At 42.7% G+C, this 19,141-nt stretch overlaps 1 protein-coding gene across 1 annotated transcript in view; it reads left to right on the plus strand.

Moving 5' to 3' along the window:
• Macf1 (microtubule actin crosslinking factor 1) overlaps window positions 1-19,141 on the plus strand; it is a 346,505-nt gene that overhangs the window by 169,970 nt on the left and 157,394 nt on the right. Inside the window, 16 exon segments of the mRNA XM_052718421.1 lie at window positions 2,953-3,119; window positions 3,844-3,956; window positions 4,056-4,162; window positions 4,757-4,876; window positions 5,007-5,102; window positions 5,699-5,826; window positions 5,906-5,999; window positions 6,179-6,333; window positions 6,963-7,239; window positions 8,693-8,821; window positions 9,877-9,954; window positions 10,782-10,943; window positions 13,319-13,423; window positions 14,224-14,319; window positions 15,559-15,684; window positions 18,097-18,249. Coding sequence (XP_052574381.1) covers window positions 2,953-3,119; window positions 3,844-3,956; window positions 4,056-4,162; window positions 4,757-4,876; window positions 5,007-5,102; window positions 5,699-5,826; window positions 5,906-5,999; window positions 6,179-6,333; window positions 6,963-7,239; window positions 8,693-8,821; window positions 9,877-9,954; window positions 10,782-10,943; window positions 13,319-13,423; window positions 14,224-14,319; window positions 15,559-15,684; window positions 18,097-18,249 — 2,106 coding nt within the window.

Consider the following 19,141-nt stretch of genomic DNA (forward strand, 5'->3'; position numbering starts at 1 on the left):
TATTTAATAGTTGGTGTAACTTATTGAACATTATTCTACTGAATATATAAAATAGTAGTTGACAGTAAGTATACTCTTACACTATTGTAAATTTAAAAATCCCAAGTCAACTTGAGAACCTACTCTATTGTATTCCCATTTATTATGAGTTGAATTTTGAAAATTTAGTATAAGACAGTTGGAGGTGTCTTATTGTCAGCTCCCCTTGTACTCGCCACTGGAGAGCTGGCTGCTTTGAGACCCTGCATTTGATAGAGACAGTGAGGAGGTAGATGTCCTGTGGATATGCCCATGCTTTCTTTGTCCCAAATATCAAACCTAAAATCATTCTTGGTAGGCTGGATTTATTATTTATTTTTGAGACAGTGTCTTGTTGTCTGTTGCTGTCTAGCTTGTGACTTTCTGTGTAGTTCAGGCTGGCCTTGAATTTGTGGCAAGCCTCCTGCCTCTGTGTCTCAAGTGCTGAGATTATAGGTTTGCACCACAGAACTATTGTAACAGACTATGTTTTCTAGGTACTTCGTCTGTTTAAACACTCCAAGAGGAACTTACTGTCCTTTCTTACATGTGGGGAAAACAGTGTAGCAGGCGTGAGCTGCTTGTCTGAGGTCACAGTCCTCTTAAATGTCTCCTTTATGAGTCGTCTGAGAACAAATTCTTGTACTTTTTTTTAAATCAAGATTATTTTATAGTTTTCTGTATTAGAAAGTGTGCTCACGTCTTCTGTGAGGAGACACTGCCGTCACCATTAGTGAGTGTGCTCACGTCTTCTGTGAGGAGGCGCTGCCGTCACCATTAGTGAGTGTGCTCACGTCTTCTGTGAGGAGGCGCTGCCGTCACCATTAGTGAGTGTGCTCACGTCTTCTGTGAGGAGGCGCTGCCGTCACCATTAGTGAGTGTGCTCACGTCTTCTGTGAGGAGGCGCTGCCGTCACCATTAGTGAGTGTGCTCACGTCTTCTGTGAGGAGGCGCTGCCGTCACCATTAGTGAGTGTGCTCATGTCTTCTGTGAGGAGACACCTGTCACCATTAGTGAGTGTGCTCACGTCTTCTGTGAGGAGACACTGCCATCACCATTAGCACACTAAACTTGTTTAACTTTATGTGCTGCTTTGAATTTGCAGTTTGCTGGATTCTCGATAGACTTCACCCTCAGATGCTTTCATGTATTTACTTTTACTATTTCATTATAAACTGAAAAATCATTAATTAAAAAGTCCTCACTATTTGATCAGCACATGAGGCGAGTGTGTGCAGTATTCAGACTCTCGGAGCTGGACATTATTTCTCCACACCATCTGAGCTGCTGGTGATGTGTCCGGTGACCAGGAGCTCATCCCCATTTTCAGACAGTTTGGGATTAGCATGCGGCGCCCAAACCTGAAGAAACCTATAGTCTTAAGAGATAAAATTAAATATAAGAATTAATAATTGGTAGTACCAAATAGCATCCAATTAAAGGATGATACAGGTTGTCAGGGCTTTTGGCGCTAAAGAATTGCTAAAGGAAAACCATCTTTCAGTGAAGAAAGAAACAAGATCTTTTTATCATAACCCTGATTTGGGGTTAGATTACCATATCTCCCCTGAAAAGATGGTCATCATCACTCCTGTTTTTACGCATGTGATAACTGACCTTGGAATTGGGAGGATGGGATTCAAAGTCCGGTCTGTGTGGAATTACAGGTATGCACATTTTCTGCTGCATTCCCGTTTCTCTAAAGTTGATCTGGTGTTACACTTTAAGAAATGTCTTCAAATAGCTTTTATTTTTCTTATAATAAAAGTGTGCAGAGCTGAAGAGATGGCTCGGTGGTTTAACACACTCACTGCTCTTTCAGAAGACCCAAGTTCAATTCCCAGCACCCACAACAGGCAACCACCTGTAATCCCAACTCTAGGTGTATCTGACACCCCTTGCCTCTGTGGACTCCTGCACTCATGTGCACATGCCTCCCCCGCCACACACACACACACACACACACACACACACACACACACACACACACAACTGTGTGGTGTTGACACATGCCTTTAATCCCAGCACTTGGGAGGCAGAGACAGGCAGATCTCTGTGTTTGAGGCCAGCCTGGGCTACAGAGAGAGATCCAGGACAGCCAGGTCTTACAAAGAGAGACCCTGCCTCAAAAAAAACAAACCAAACCAAACAAACAGAAAAGCAAAGGTGGGGGGGGGGGCACCAACCAAACCAAACCAAAGAAGACAAAAAATCCCACTCAAATCCTATCAAATCAGAAAAGGCTGATTGGTCTATAATGATAACAAAATAAATGGAGAGAATATTCAGTATTGGACATTATCATGTGCGAGCATAGTATGTAGACAAAAACAATACAACTATGCTAGATGTCAGTTTTGAATTAAGTCTTAAAGGATACGTAAAACTTGTTAGGAAATGATGAAGAATATATACAAAATATTTTATATAAAAATGTTTACTGAGCAAAAGTAAGCATGAGACAGCAGAAAGTTATAAAGATCTTAAATTCTAATGAGAAATCACTGGTTACAAATTATAGCCCATATTCAGGCCAGAAGTCTTTGGAAAATAGTCATTAAACTTTATAAAAAGAAGCAGAATACTCGGACTCAGAGATCCACCTGTCTCTGCCTCCTAAGTGCTGGGATTAAAGGCGTGCGCCACCCCCGCTGGCCAGTTGGATACATTTTAATTTGTGTTTTTCTGACTACCAGAGGGGCTGACTATCTGTTGGAGCTGTCATCAGCAGTGCTGCCAGCCAGTTCGGGGTCTCTCTTCCTTCATTAGTCATTAAGAGAGAGAAGAGAAAGACAAGAGACTTCATCATCTTTGGAGGGGTTATTCCGTGTCTCATCTGTTTGCAGATCTCTGACGTCTACATTAGTGGGGAGTCGGGGATATGTCTGCCAAGGAGAAACTACTCTTGTTATTCCATGACTCATCTGTTTGCAGATCTCTGACATCTACATTAGTGGCGAGTCGGGGGATATGTCTGCCAAGGAGAAACTACTCTTGTGGACTCAAAAAGTAACAGCTGGTTACACAGGGATCAAATGCACCAATTTTTCTTCCTGCTGGAGTGATGGGAAAATGTTCAATGCGTTGATACACAGGTACAGGTATGTGCAATGGGATCTCCGTGCTCTTAGAAGGAATTCTTCTCATCTCATTGTCGCCTTCCACCAAGGATTAGACCCCCAAGTCACTGCTTTGTTTGGAAAGCAATCTTTATTGAGCCCTACTGTTTAGGCACTGGCCTTAGGAGTGAGCCGGTCAATGTTCTTGCTTTGTCCACTGAGGAGGACAGGCAGTAAACAGACCTGCGTGCTGTCATACGGTGGCAGGCGCGGTGGAAGGACAGAGTTATAGGGTTATGGTAATTTGGACAAAGGTGACCAGAGATAGCCTCTTAGATGAGGATGTCAAAAGTGAGCCGTGCAGGCTCTGGGGTCAGAGCATCTCAAGTAGGGTTAAAGAGCAAGTGCATAGGGCCTGAAGAGGGACTGGATCAAAGTACGGAGTAGCAGCTGACTTGGAATGTCCTGAGGAAGGAAGATAGGAGTTTGAACCTCAAGAACAAAAATAATTTGAGCTCTGAGTGGTCATACACATGTATCAATTTTCACTTTGTACTAGTTTATGAATTTGTGTAAGCTTGAAATTGGGTAGCAATAGATGCCTGGTGTGCAATTAAAAATAGGTTCAGGATCAGTATCCTCCTACCTCCTGCTTTCTCTCTAATTCACTCAGTGTTTTGCGTTCTGGGACCGTTAGGTTCTCCTTGTGTGAGCTCATGTGCTGTGTAGATGATGGTTTTTCCCATGCCTTGGTGGACTTTTACAGACCCGATTTGGTGGATATGGAGAGAGTGCACATCCAGAGTAACCGGGAGAATCTGGAGCAGGCTTTTGAAGTAGCTGAGAGACTCGGGGTCACCCGATTGCTGGATGCAGAAGGTGAGAGTACTGAATTTTAAGTACATTTAGCATGTTTTCATAATTCCTTCTCCTGGCAAGGTCCCCTGTTCTGACCAAGAAATTCTACCTTTCTCTCAGATGTGGATGTGCCGTCTCCAGATGAAAAGTCTGTAATCACTTATGTGTCTTCAATTTATGATGCCTTCCCCAAAGTCCCTGAGGGTGGCGAAGGGATCAGTGCTACGGTAAAAGAACATTTTCCTAAAGTACCTTGATTCGTTGAGGTAGAGTGCCTTCATTAGCTAGTGTTACTTAAATTCTTATGTATTTACAAAGATCACCTGAGTCGACATTACCTCTATCATAATGGACACTGTCATAGGAATTCGCCTCAGTATTGCTCATGTTTTGCCATCTCACATAGACCATTTGATGTTAAATGCCAGCAAAGAATGCTCTCTTCATCCCAGCTGTAATTCAAGATGAAGCAGTGTTTTCTTAGCTACTGATACAAGTTTGATTAGGCACTATGGCTGTGAGCTCTAGGCTAGCCTTGAACTCATGGTCCTGCCGCCTCAGCCTCAAAAGTGTTGTAATTACAATGTGAAGAATCACCTTGGTTTATAGTCTTCTTACCTGTCAGGATATTGAATGGCAGCCTGGAATTCCTTGGGGTGCTTTGAAATTGAGACTTTGAGGATTAAGTTGGACATCTGTCTAGGCATTTAGAAGAGGGTTTTGTATGGCATGGGATGGGGTGGTCTGAGCCCTTTATCCTGTGCTGCTGCTGCTGCTGGAAAGTGCAAATCTGGTCTATGATGTTTGCCTTCTGTTTATAGGAAGTGGACTCCAGGTGGCAAGAATACCAAAGCCGAGTGGACTCCCTCATTCCCTGGATCAGACAGCATACAATCTTGATGTCAGATAAATCTTTCCCCCAGAATCCTGTTGAACTAAAGGTAAAAGCGTGGACTTAAGTTGCTTTTTCTAAATTCTCTCTGGGAGTAAGCCTCAGAGCGTGCTGCTGCTGGCTCTGGGGAGGTGGTGTGAAAATTTATTAATTCATTCATCAAATATTAATTTTTGTAGGCACTTTATAACCAATATATACACTTCAAAGAAACAGAAATTCTTGCCAAGGAGAGAGAGAAAGGAAGAATCAAAGAGTTATATAAATTATTAGAGGTAAGGAAGCATATTTTTGGTTAAGACTTGGGGTTTGCCAGCTTGTACTGTCGTTGCTTCCTAATAGGTTCCACTTGTTCTCCTTTTATTACTACCAAGTGAGGAGTGATGCCCTTGGCGGATCTTGAATATCTGTGGTAAAGGAACGGTATCAACAAACTGTCGTTATTAAAGGTGTCAGTGAAAAACATCGTCTCTATTCAGAAATCTCTTTTTTCCTTGCTTTTTAGAGGGAAACTAAGTCTTTCCCTCAGATGAAAAGACAGGAGATGTCTATTCATATTTTGATTCCTACAGGATTTGAAACTAAAGAGTTGGGTGGATTTAACTTGCCAGAATCAGGTTCATCTAGAAGACAGATTTCTAGAAGTGATAGAAAGGATGAAACAGTTTAGAGCAAGTGGTCTTTGCATATTAGAGCTTAGATACAAATGTTTTGGCTCTTAAGTTGTCAGATGTTTTATTCTTTTCCTATATTAGATAGTGTGAAAAACTAGACATCCACCCACACACACACAAAAAAAAGCAAGAAGCAAAATATGAAAACAGGCCAGCGGGCATGGCTGTGGTTGGAGTCTGAAGAGTATCTCTTTCAGGTGTGGATTGAATTTGGCAGAATTAAACTGCCTCAAGGCTACCACCCTAATCATGTAGAAGAAGAGTGGGGGAAACTCATCATTGAAATGCTAGAGCGAGAGAAATCCCTACGGCCAGCTGTGGAGAGGTGGGTCCAGAAGGCAGTCTGATATTTCTTAGGGGCTACTTTGAGTCTTGGACTTCATTAGGGTCTTTATGTTTTTTAGGCTGGAATTGCTGCTGCAGATTGCAAACAAAATACAGAATGGTGCTTTGAACTGTGAAGAAAAACTGACACTAGCTAAGAATACACTGCAGGCTGTAAGTATTTGCTTTGTCTTACATCTTATGTCACATGCTTTCCACTTTTCACCGGACTGCTCTAACAGTCAGCATTAACAGTTGAAGAATCCAGCTGTGTTACTTCCTTTTTCTTGGTTCCCTCCATCCTAGTGGGTGAGAGCAATGAGCTTGTCCCACCCATACTCTTTCTTTCTCAGGATGCTGCACACCTGGAATCAGGACAGCCAGTCCAGTGTGAGTCAGACGTCGTCATGTACATTCAAGAGTGCGAAGGTCTCATCAGGCAGCTGCAGGTGGATCTCCAGATCCTACGGGATGAGAATTACTACCAGCTAGAGGAGCTGGCCTTTAGGTGAGGAGGAAGGGGCTCATGGGGAGGGCTTGCTTTCTGTGAGGTAATGGATCGAGACTGAGACAAGAGCCAGGTACTGAGTCTTTCACTTGAATCTCAGAACTCTGTTTCCGGGGATACTACATGCATGTACTCTAAGCAGGAAATTTCCTGTGGTAAATTTCTCCTTTCGCACACCCTTCCCACTGAGTGCCTGTAGAGTATTCCTGGGTCACTGTGCCATCTTATTGTATTCCTTTCTATTTCAGAGTGACCTGCAGAGGTATGCTAGCACATTTGACCTTGAAACACTGGTGGTCTAGTGAACTCATGTTGTGGATGAGGAAACTGAGATCCACAGAGAGGATAAACAGTGTCTAAAGTCACATGGCAATCCAGCATTTATTCTATGATGACCTTCAGGAACCATATAAATATTATGCTACTTCCTTCCAATTAACACTTTAATTTGGCATTTGCCTCGAAAACTCCAAACTAGATGATGTTAAAATACCACTTTGCATTCCTGTTAACACTTTTTCAGAACATTTCTCCTGATGTGCTCTCATTTTTATTTTTATCATGTGCTTGTTAAATAGATAATGAAGGTTTTATTTTAAGCATGTTTTAAGTTTCCTCTTCTCCTCTAGGGTCATGCGCCTGCAGGATGAGCTGGTCACCCTGCGCTTGGAGTGTACAAATCTATACCGGAAAGGCCATTTTACTTCCCTTGAATTGGTCCCACCCTCTACTTTAACCACTACTCACCTGAAAGCAGAACCCATGAACAAGACAACTCATTCTTCTTCTACCTCCTGGTTTCGAAAACCTATGACCCGGACTGAACTTGTATCTATCTCCTCCTCCGAAGACGAAGGCAGTCTCCGATTTGTATATGAACTACTCTCTTGGGTAGAAGAGATGCAGGTGGGTGTATGTCCAGAAAGCTATCTTAAGAGGACCAAGTGTTCCTGGTAGAGAAAACCTCAATCATTGATCCTGTCTGTACCTGATCCCTTCTCTTTAATGTCCCCTTCCTTGCCTCTCCACTCTTGAGCCCATGCTGGCCTGGAAGTTAGTGTAGCCTAGGCAGTCCTTGAACTCATGATCTTCCTACCCCAGCCTCCTAGTGCTGGGATTTCAGGCATATACCACCATGCCTGATTCCTTTCTCCTCCTATTTTAAATGGACAGGATCAGTATAGATTTTCACAATCCCACACTGCATAGCACAAGCTTTTCTGAAGCTCTTGGGGAGTCTGTTACCTTCTGCTAACCATGCCCTGAGTGGTAGCTTGTGGGAAACTTGTAGTATCTGTAGCTCAGTTATCTTCTCTGACGTCTCCTTGTTGGCAGGAGAGTGTATTCTTCAGCTTCTGTTGTTTTGATCATACCTCTTAAATTTAAGCAAGACCGATAAATTTATTCCACAAGTCCAGTGGTACTACTTAACTATATTTTAGGTTAGTAGCTCAAATTTGACATTGTCCTATGCCAGGCTGTCCCTGTAAACCCAGGACCCAGGAGGCTAACGTAGGAGGTGATGAGTTCCAGGCCAGCCTGGGCTATGTAATAGGACCCCAACTCAAGGAAGATAAAAGGAGGGAGGACAAAGAAGGGGGAAGAAATCTTCTGTTGGCTAGTAGCTGATGCTGTGAATCAAAATATTTTTTAGATGTTTCTCCCCCCCCCTTTGTTTAAAAAAATCTATTCTATAAAATTAAGAGACTCTTAATGATTTGTTGTTTTGTTTAAGACAGGGTCTCAGGGTTGAGGATTTAGCTCAGTGGTAGAGCACTTACCTAGCAAGCACAAGGCCCTGGGTTCGGTCCTCAGCTCCAGAAGAAAAAAAAACCAAAAGACAGGGTCTCACTATGTAGCTTGGGCTGGCCTGAAACTCAGAGATCTGCCTGCCTCTCTGCCTCCTGAGTGTGGGGATTGAAGGTGTGGGCCACCATGTCTTGTGACTCTACAAAGGGGAGTGTTTGAACATTCAGCATGTTAAGCCCCACTTCTGACTGATAAACTCAGGATGTTTTCTCACAGGCCACCATTGCTGTAGTTAGTGAGGCTTCCTCTCTAGGCTCTCGAGGCTTGATTGTGATGTATTTTCCTGTAAGAAGCCATGGAATGATAGAGACAGTTTAGATGCCCAAATCTTACCCCTTGCCATATTGTTTATTTAAGTCAAGGTCTTATGTAGTCCAGACTGATGTAGAAATCTTAAGCCTTCTGTCTCTGTGTTCTAAGTGCTGAGATTACAAGCATGTGCTACTTACTACACTGGGCTCTTATCCCTGGCCATTTCATCCAGATGTTGACCCTGACCACTTTCCTGTCCTTTGCAAGTTATAACACATCTGTGCTTTCTTTTTTTCAGATGAAGCTGGAACGAGCAGAGTGGGGTAATGATCTGCCTAGTGTGGAGTTGCAGCTGGAAACACAGCAGCATATCCATACCAGTGTGGAAGAACTGGGCTCCAGTGTCAAGGAGGCTAGGTTGTACGAGGTAAATGGCATTCCAAATGTACGCTATGAGAGTTCTGGGGAGGAGCAGCTAGTGGGAGGTCTAACGGCACTGCTGTTTCTGAAAAGGACAGTACAGTGACTGCTTTACAACTGATTCCCACCTATTCCAAGCGTCTCTATTACCCTTCGAAATAACTTTGCGAGAATAGTATTTTAACTAATAGATATCTTTATACTAAAAAACAAAACATGATCTTAGGAACTGGAGACATGGCTCAGTGGTTAAGAGTTCATATTGCTCTCATAGATGTTCTGAATTCAGTTCCCAGAACCCACATTGGATGGCTCACAAATGCCTGTAACTCCAGCTCTAAAGCCTATACAGGCTCCTGCAGTCAGATGTATACACTCCACATAAAGACATGCAGACAGACAGACACACAAATTTAAAAAAGAAAAGAAAAACTGAAAAACTTTAAAAAGTGATGCTGAAAGCTGAAATCAGAGTTAGTAAATAGCAGTATCTAAACTCAGGCCATCTGTCTCCAAATTTCATATTCTTTTCCTTTTGCTGTGAGCCTGCAGTAGAGAGCTGGTGTGGAGAAACTGCTCGCTTGGTCAGTCCTCCATCACTTATCATTCGGTCTTATTTTTTGAGTGTTTTGGTTTGGTTTCTAGTGGCAGTGGGCCAACCTTAGGGGCTCAGTGCCTCACTGCCTGGGCAAGTGTTCTGTTACTGAGTAATGCCCTATGCTCCTGTCTTCCTGGTTTTTATTTTGTCTCCTCCTCCGCCTTCAGAGGAGCAAATGAGTAAGTAGTTTGGCCGTCATCAGACGTGGGGTTTGCTTAGAAGCCTCTGGATTACTAGAAACACAGGGCCATGAGGAGTGCTGGTTAGGTTACCTGCTGAATTGTCCACTCAGAGCTGCCTCTAGCTATGAAGTCAGACATAAAAACTTGTTGTCTAGGCCTGTGTTTCTCAGAGCAGCAAGCCCTCACCTGCATATCAACATTCTGTTTATACTGTTGAAACCATACCACAGAATTTCCTTACTCTTTCTCTAATGTCTTTTTATTCCATTCCTTTCATGTCAGGGAAAGATGTCCCAGAATTTTCATACCAGCTATGTTGAAACTCTTGGAAAGTTGGAGACACAGTACTGTAAATTGAAGGTGAGTTTTTTACCCAGACCTTGACTGGTTGACTTAGATTGTGCCCATGGAGAATCTGGCTCCCTCCAAACAAGACTCTTCCCTAATTCAGAAAGCACATGGTTTGAGTCTTAGTTTTCTTTCTTTCTTTCTTTTTTTTTTAAAGATTATATTTACTGTGTAATTATTCATATAGGTTATAATATTGTTTTTGAGGTATTATCTCTACATAGCCCATGATGGCCTTTAAACTACTCGTATCTCAGTGCTTCAAATTCCAATATTATAGCTGTATTCCACCACAGTGAACTTGCAAATTCTTAAACTACTGCTCTGGGAAATTGTAAGCAAGTAAAACCCACCTTAGCTATGTTCTTCACCAAAAAAGTGGCCATATATATTTTGAGACACCATAACTAAAACATTTAGACTGATTGAGAGGGAGTTCCTCTCTTGTTGATTTTTTTCACTCCCAGCTATTACAGTTGTCCATGGTGGAATAAGCCAAGGCCACTCTATACAGGGACCCTTACAAGGCCATGAGTCATATCTTCAATGTAAGATTGACAGTGACCCTGGAAGTTTTGTATCAAACTATGTAAAATTTGAGTCCTCAGGTGAAGAACCCAAGATACTTAAAAAAAAAGTCTTAGGGTATATGTGGGGCTTAATGGCAGAGTACCTCCTAGCATGCCTCTGGCCTTAGGTTCGAATACCAGCACTTTAAAAGAACAACAACAAAAAACTAGGCCCTCTGCAGTTTCTGGGTTATTCTTTCCTGATGTCACAGTTATCATCTCCAGATGCAAAGGCTGGCACTTTAATCTTTTAATCCTTGCTTTTTCCAGGAGACTTCTAGCTTCCGAATGAGGCACCTTCAGAGCTTGCACAAATTTGTCTCCAGAGCTACAGCTGAACTGATCTGGTTGAATGGGAAGGAGGAAGAAGAACTAGCATGTGATTGGAGTGACAGTAACCCCAACATCTCAGCCAAGAAAACCTATTTCTCGGTGAGTCTCAGAGTCAGCAAAGTCTCTGCTGCTAGTATAGTGGTTCTCAACCTGTGGGTTGTGAGCCCTCTGACAAACTTCTGTCTCTAAGAATATTTATGTAATATGTTATGATTCATAACAAAGTACAGTTATGAAGTAGCAACAAAATTATTTCATGATTGGGATCACCCCAACACGAAGAAGGTTGAGAACCACTGGGCTGGAGTCAGATGCTGATAGGTAGAAATGGGAGCCCTGCTCACTGCACCCGTTTTGTGAGAAATGTGTACAGAGGGGTGGGAGCCCTTGAGTGAACTTATTTAGAAGGGTGTGTTTGGGGTAGATAGAGCAGCAGTCTGCAAAGTTGAGTCATTTTAGAAATTAATATAGCTTTGTGGTTAAGATTACAGGGTTTGTAGTGTGACAAACTAAGTTCAAGTTCTTATTTGTCCACTAACTAGCTTTGTGACCTGGGGCAAGGCATTAGTCTCTCCAGACCTTTGGAAAAATGAGATAATAGCTCTTTGAAAGGGCTGTATAAAAGGTTGAGTAAGACTTAATAAGCTAATCTAAGCAAAGTGTTTTATTATACAGGAAATAATATTATTTAACTGAGTTGCACCTTTAGATTTCCATAATAGTTTGGGTTCTTATTAACATTTTGATCTTAATTTTTTAAAATGTAAAATGGTCGGGAAATTCATCATTAATGGGGCAATGCCTTCTACTCTCTCTTCCCTCCCTCTCCCCAGCTTTCTCCCTTTTTCTCTGCCTCTCTCTCCCCTCCTCTTGAATCTTTAAAAAAAATTATTCATTTTATGTGTATGGGTATTTTGCTTGCATATATGTCTGTGCACCACATGTGTGAGTGACAGACAGTTGTGAACTGCCACCATGTGGGTGCTGGGAAGTGAACCCAGGTCCTCTGGAAGAGTAGTCAGTGCTCTTAACCGCCAAGCCATCTCTCCAGCTCCGCCTTCTATTCTTTATAATGAGAAAGTAGACAAGTAAGTAGGAGTATTTTTTACTACTTTTAGTATCTCCATAGTCAGGGTATTAAAATATTTTATAATCTTTTATGCAAACAGATAACTCTTCCACTAGTACCCACTTTGGTTGATTTGGTTCTGTGAATCTACAGTTATTTTAAAAAATGTGTCTCCTGATTAGAGAAGGACATAGGAATCTTGTGAAGAGAAGAGGAAAGACCAGGTGCTCTGATGCTGTCACCAGTGTGGAAACTGCAGTGAGGCTGCTAGACATACAAAGTATTCTGAAGCTTCAAGGAGACGAGATGAACTCTGCTAGGAAGCGTTCACTGAAAAGCCAGGATTTAAATTGGGTCTTGTATTAATAGAATTTTGTTTCAGAGGAGGACATTTTAGCTGAGAGAACAGTTAGCAAAGCCTGCCAGTCAGTGATCTCTCCACTGGTGTGGTTCTTGTGTGGTGCTGACTAACTAGTGTGGTGCTTGTGTGGTGCTGACTAACTAGTGTGGTACTGACTAACTAGTGTGCGTGCTTGTGTGGTGCTAACTAACTAGTGTGCATGCTTGTGTGGTGCTGGCTAACTAGTGTGCATGCTTGCATGGTGCTGACTAACTAGTGTGCATGCTTGCATGGTGCTGACTAACTAGTGTGCATGCTTGTGTGGTGCTGGCTAACTAGTGTGGTGCTTGTGTGGTGCTGACTAACTAGTGTGGTGCTTGTGTGGTGCTGGCTAACTAGTGTGGTGCTTGTGTGGTGCTGGCTAACTAGTGTGGTGCTTGTGTGGTGCTGGCTAAGTAGTATGCATGCTTGTGTGGTGCTGGCTAACTAGTATGCATGCTTGTGTGGTGCTGGCTAACTAGTGTGGTTCTTGTGTGGTACTGACTAACTAGTGTGGTGCTTATGTGGTACTGACTAATTAGTGTGGTGCTTATGTGGTGCTGGCTAACTAGTGTGCGTCCTTGTGTGGTGCTGGCTAACTAGTGTGCGTACTTGTGTGGTGCTGACTAACTAGTGTGCGTACTTGTGTGGTGCTGACTAACTAGTGTGCGTGCTTGTGTGGTGCTAACTAACTAGTGCGTGCTTGTGTGGTGCTAACTAACTAGTGTGCGTGCTTGTGTGGTGCTGGCTAACTAGCCACTCTGGCCATGCTTGCTCTCCCCTCTGCCTCCTGAGTTCTCCCAGTCTCCTCAGGGCCAGCTCAGGTCTTGTGCTTCCTGAATCCTTCCCTTTAGTTCCATCATTTTTGCACTTTCCTGAGATCCCCAGGCGTTTGCAGTTTGTACAGCACATTTTGGCACCAATCCTGTTACAGGATCCTTAAAGTCGCCAGGGAACACTGTGTTTTCTTTATTGCCTCTTCTTCCTTAATAGCATTTATTCCATAAAATTAAATTCAATTCGCAGGAGTTGACAATGGAACTGGAAGGGAAACAAGATGTATTTCGTTCTCTGCAAGATACAGCCGAACAGTTGTCCCTTGAGAACCACCCAGCGAAGCAAACAGTGGAGGTTTGTGATTCTAATATGTGTGAAGGTCAGAGGTATTGTTATAAAAACGCTGAAATTGGAAGCTTTGCTCTTCCAAGGCCTGGAGGAAATGTCACATCACTTGTTTCAGATCATCTCCCTTCCTGTCCCAGACTGTTTGGTAGTTCCCAGAAGCTGCAGACAGATTGGATATTTTGAGGAGAATATTGAGAAGAAGAAGTTAATAGACATTGACTCTTGACTTATGAGGAAAGGGACTTGTGTTATGTACATATATATTTTAAATAACTGTCCAGATACATCTTACTTCTTTTTTTAAAAAGATTTTTTTTTTACATGTATGAGAGTGTTTGAATGTCTGTGTACCACATTCATGCCTGATACCTATGGGCCTGAAAATGGCATCGGATGCCCTGATTGTGGGTGCTGGAAACCAAACCTCTAGAGGACTTCTCCAAGAACACCAATGCTCTTAACCACTGAGCTGCCTCTAGCCCCACATTCCACTTCTTGTTGGTGTAGTGCTGTTGCCCAGAGAGAAACAGTGGTAGAAGAAGCAGAAGAGATTTGTTTATTTATGCTATGTTTTTTCTGAGTTGGTCATTTAATTATAATTAAATATAGAAGAAGCTTTTTCTGAGTAACCCCTTTTAACCAAGGCAAGCTTCTTTCTCCTGAGAAGCATTGCTAAGGTGCCAGTCAACTGTCTCTCTGTCTCTCCTTCTGTATCAGTAGCAGGGTTGTATTTGGAAAGAAACGCACACATACATTTTGAGCCTGTTACACTCATGTCCTTCTGCACGTGTGCTTGGCCGTTACAGGCGTATAGTGCCGCTGTCCAGTCACAGCTACAGTGGGTGAAGCAGCTGTGCTTGTGTGTTGAACAACACGTGAAAGAGAACGCAGCTTACTTTCAGGTATGGAGGCATGGGGGGGGGGGGTGTTATGGTGGAGGTGGTCAGGGTGGTGCTGGTGTGTGTACTCAGTTATACCAAAAGGTAGGTTAAAAATACATCCATATGGTAAAACTGAGTGTAGTGCTTCACACCTGTGATTCTAGCACCCAGAAGGTAGAGTTAGGAGGATCAGAAGTTAAAGGCCAGCCATGAGCTATATGAGATCCTGCCTCAAAAAAATGTGTGTGGGGGAAGCTAACAAACATTCATATCAATTATCTTTTATGTATAAAACAACTCTAGAAACTTAATTGCTTCAACTATTAATCATTAGTGAGTTCAGTTTGGTCTGGGCTCAGCTAAGTGGTTTTTCTACTCTATGGTATATCTCATCTTGCCTGTAATATATATGGCTACAGGTAGCTATCGCTGGGTGTGGGGTGGGACAGCATGTAAAGAAAACCCTGGCTCTGGTGTCCAGTAGTCTTTGGGGTTTTTGTTTGTTTGTTTGTTTGTTTTGAGGCAGGGTTTCTCTTTGTAACAGCTCTCGCTGTCCTGGATCTAGATCTGTTGACCAGGCTGACCTTGAACTCACAGATCCACCTGCCTGCCTGCTGAGGTGTGTGCCACCACCTCCTGGTCAGTAGTCTTCTTTACCTGTGACTGTACTAGAAGCGGCAAGAAAGAACAGTCCACATGTACAGGCACGTTTTCTGTTTCTGCCATTTGTGTGGCACTGGTCAAAGCAAACCATATGGTTATACTCAGCTTCAAGAGTAGGAGACAGACTACCCCTGAAGAGAAGAGCTGTAGAATATTAAGATTCTCCCTGCCCCACCTATCACATCAAAGAATAGATGGAGGAGGAGACAGGCTATTTTCTCTCTTAAATTTCTCTCTTTGGTCATATAATTATATCAGTGAGGTAAACATTGTTTCACTTAGCTTCTAGGTTATTTCACGAGCTAGGCTTCATACCAAGTGCTGTCACTAGACAAAGGTCAAGGGAGAAACAGGCTGACTTCACACAGGGTCTAGTGAGTGTTACCGGAAGTCATCACTAACTTAGTGATAACTTAATGATCACTAAGCCATTTCACTGACATGGCTTTTAAGCCCTCTGGTTTGTATTTCTGGGGTCACTGGTCCAGGAGAGTGTAGTCAGCTTTGTTCAGCTTGGCACAGAAGATCCCTTCTTTGTGAACCTTCTTCTGTGCTGAGGAGTTGAGCACAAGCCATTCTTTTCTTGTGTTTCCATAGTTCTTCAGTGATGCTCGAGACCTGGAGTCATTCCTGAGAAACCTCCAAGACTCCATCAAACGAAAATATACCTGTGACCACAGCACCAGTCTGTCCCGCCTTGAGGATCTGCTCCAGGACTCCATGGTGGGTGTTGCCTGGGTGGGAATTTGTGCTTCTGAGAAACAGTAATCTGTGTCAGTTGCTGCTGCAATCTATATCCTTGACAGTCACGGGACAAGGAAGTGTGGCTCCCACCCCAGCTGTCCAGTCAGTTTGTCATCTCTTCTGTTTTCCTCCTTTGAAGAAGTTGCTACTGACATTTCTTTGGGGAGCTCCTGAGGCAGTCCTTGTAACTGCGCCCTGACCCACTCAGTGCCCACGCTTCCTTTGGGGAGCTCCTGAGGCCGTCCTTGTAACTGCGCCCTGGACCACTCAGTGCCCACGCTTCCTTTGCGCCTTCCCTGTTCTAGTGCGGTCTTCGGGGCCAAGGCTGAGGCTAACGAGGCTGAGGGGATTCAATGACATCGGATTTGATTTTACTCTTCTGAGACACACAGAGATTTGAGCCAGGCTTTCCCTCCTCGACTGTTGTCTTTTGGTAATGATGAGATATTAGAAAGCTGATTTTAGTTACTAAGGCCAACATTGATATCTTACTTAGAGGTAATACAATATTTGTCCAGCTTTTCAAATGTAATACTAACTTTTAAAAATAGCTCTTTATCCAGTTTTTAATCAAAATCAATTTTAGGTCCATTGGCTGCAGTGAGTTATTCCTTTACGAGTTGTAGTTGTAACCTCAGGAGCAGAACTACCGGGTTATTGAGGCATTGTGCAGAACTGACCAGGCAGGGCTGTGCAGAACTGACCAGGCAGGGCTGTGCAGAACTGACCAGGCAGGGCTGTGCAGAACTGACCAGGCAGGGCTCAGTACTTTCCTGGGTGAGGAGCTAGGAGATTGCAGGTCTCAGGAGGCGACTCAAAATAAGAGAGACATAACAACCCGAAGCATTTTTGCTCTGCTTCACTTTATTTATTTGTTTGTTTATTTAGGGTGGAAGTAGGCCTTTTCTTTTCTTTTCTTTTTTTTTTTTTTTTTTTTTTTTTTTTTTTTTTTTTGGTGTTGAAGATCAAACCTAGAGTCTTGTTCGTGACATGCAAGCACTGTACCCGTGTTATCACTTGCCTAATTTTCTTTTCATTTTTTTTCCTCTCTCTTTTTCCTTCCTTTTTTTAAACAATGATTTCAGACATGAGTAGGTTTACATTCATTGCTTCACTTGGGCAAATGGAATGTTAACTTGGAACGAAGGATAAAAACCTGACTTTACAGTTACTGTCTTTAAAATGTCTTTCTCAGAGGTACTACAAGTGTGAAGGAGAAATGTCATCCTTGGCTCTGCTCTCCTCCCTCCCACAGAGTACCTTCCTGTCCTAGGGTAACCCCTCTGCAATTGTCATATCTTCTCTTCTCGAGGAGGGTGGTTGCTGCTCTGTTCCCTCTTCTCCAGGTCAGGGGCATCGGGTTGGCGGCATCATCGGGGCATGGAGTCACGGCTGGGTCTGCTCCTCAGCTTCTTCACCAGGTTCCAGAGCACCTGTCCTGGCCTCTGGTTCTTTTCAGAGCTTTTCCCACGATGAGCACTTGGTCTCTGGAGCTAGAGATGTTTGGCTTGTGGGTTAGACATCTTTATTGCAAGGCCACTGGAATGGGTAGACCAGCTCTCAAGTATGGAAGAGTGGCTGTCTCCCCATGTATTCCATTCCTCTTTCTTAACTAGTAAGTTAAAGTTGTATTTCTTCCAATCATGCTCCCGGGGACAGGCACAGGTAGTTTGTTTAAGAATTTCTTTTCCTTTTCCTGCATATCTTTATTCTTTAATGGTATTTCTTAACATTATTAACTCTTTATTCTTACTGCATCCCTGTCCATCCTAAGAAAGACCTCTTTCTGGGGACTTTCATACCTCACCATGGGTTGGAACATTCTGGCCATTAGATAAAGGTTATAATTTACTCTCCAATGGAATTGGTAGTATACTGCTACCAATTTTGTTGACAAGTTTATTAGCTTTTAAGGTAATTGAGTTTGCAGAGATTTTAGAATTTTGACTTTGCATGATACTTCATTCAAACCAGTCAAATTTACACGAATACAGCACGGCAAGATAAATCCTAAATCATTTGTCATGATGCTTTTGCCAACAGCATTTGTTCTGAGCTGTATTTGAGGAAATCCTTCATTAGCTACATAGCTGTGCTCGGCAACTAGACATTCCTTTGTTTGTTTATTTCTTGCATGTGGCTTTATTGGTCATTGTTTAGAGTATAAGGAGAAAGCTGCAAATTTAGAGTGCAAAAGCATTTGAAAGAAGATAGACATTCTCTCCTTTTCTCTTTACCCTTATCTAATCATTATCTGAGATAGCTCCACTAAAGATCCCCACTTAAGTGAGAAATGGCATTCTCTTAGAGAATGGAGCATTACATTTTCATTATTGACTTAGTGACTCAGAATACCACCATTAATGTCTGTTTATTTTTCTTATTTTATAGGATGAAAAGGAGCAGCTTATACAGTCCAAGAGTTCTGTTGCCAGTCTTGTTGGGAGATCAAAAACCATTGTCCAGCTAAAACCACGCAGTCCAGACCATGTGCTAAAGAGCACTATCTCTGTGAAGGCCATCTGTGACTACCGGCAGATCGAGGTGAGAGTGGAGCAGGCATCTGGGCTCTGGAGGGAAGGAGATGAGAAGGGAGGCCTTCAGTTAGTGTTACACTAGTAGGAAAGAGAAAAAAACTAAGCCTGGAAACCCTGTACTTACAGAAGCAGGAGGATATGGAGTTTAAGGCCAGCAGGGTCTGTATGAGACCCTGTCTTTGTAAGCAAGAGAGAAAGACCAAAAAGAAATAAAGAAATCCTACTTAAGAGGGTTTTACTCATTAATACATGAGAATTTATGTATTAAAAAAAAACCCTCTTTTATCATACAAACAAACAAAAACCCTCCAGTGTATAATCTTGACCTGCACCTTGCCCTAGTGATTGGTATCATCATCCATTCATTGCCTAAGTGTTGCTGGAGTAAGACTTTGTTACACTTTGGAGATACATTTATCTCCTCTTGTCCTGGTTGTTCCTATGCTGATAGGGTCACCAAGTCAATGCTAACTTGTTTTTTTTTTTTTTTTTTTTTTTTGGTTTTTCGAGACAGGGTTTCTCTGTGCAGCTTTGCGCCTTTCCTGGGACTCACTTGGTAGCCCAGGCTGGCCTCGAACTCACAGAGATCCGCCTGGCTCTGCCTCCCAAGTGCTGGGATTAAAGGCGTACGCCACCACCGCCCGGCTCAATGCTAACTTGTAAGCCTTCTATTGGGGCTGCTGTTACTATTCCTAAATTAGATTGTATGTTTCTTTTATTTGGATTGTTATATTAGCCTTCTAATTTAGTTCATTCTTCATCCTACCTCCAGCATGATCTTCTTAAGGAAACTACACTCCTGCTTAGGTCCTACAGCAACTCATCATTGCTCTTAGGGAGAGAGGCCTTAACTCCTTAATGTGGCTTTAAGGTTCTAAATAATATGTCTTTACCTTAAA

The sequence above is a fragment of the Peromyscus californicus genome, unplaced genomic scaffold (genome assembly GCF_007827085.1).
Source record: "Peromyscus californicus insignis strain IS unplaced genomic scaffold, ASM782708v3 Scaffold_5__1_contigs__length_169319896, whole genome shotgun sequence".
Classification (NCBI taxonomy): Eukaryota; Metazoa; Chordata; class Mammalia; order Rodentia; family Cricetidae; genus Peromyscus; species Peromyscus californicus.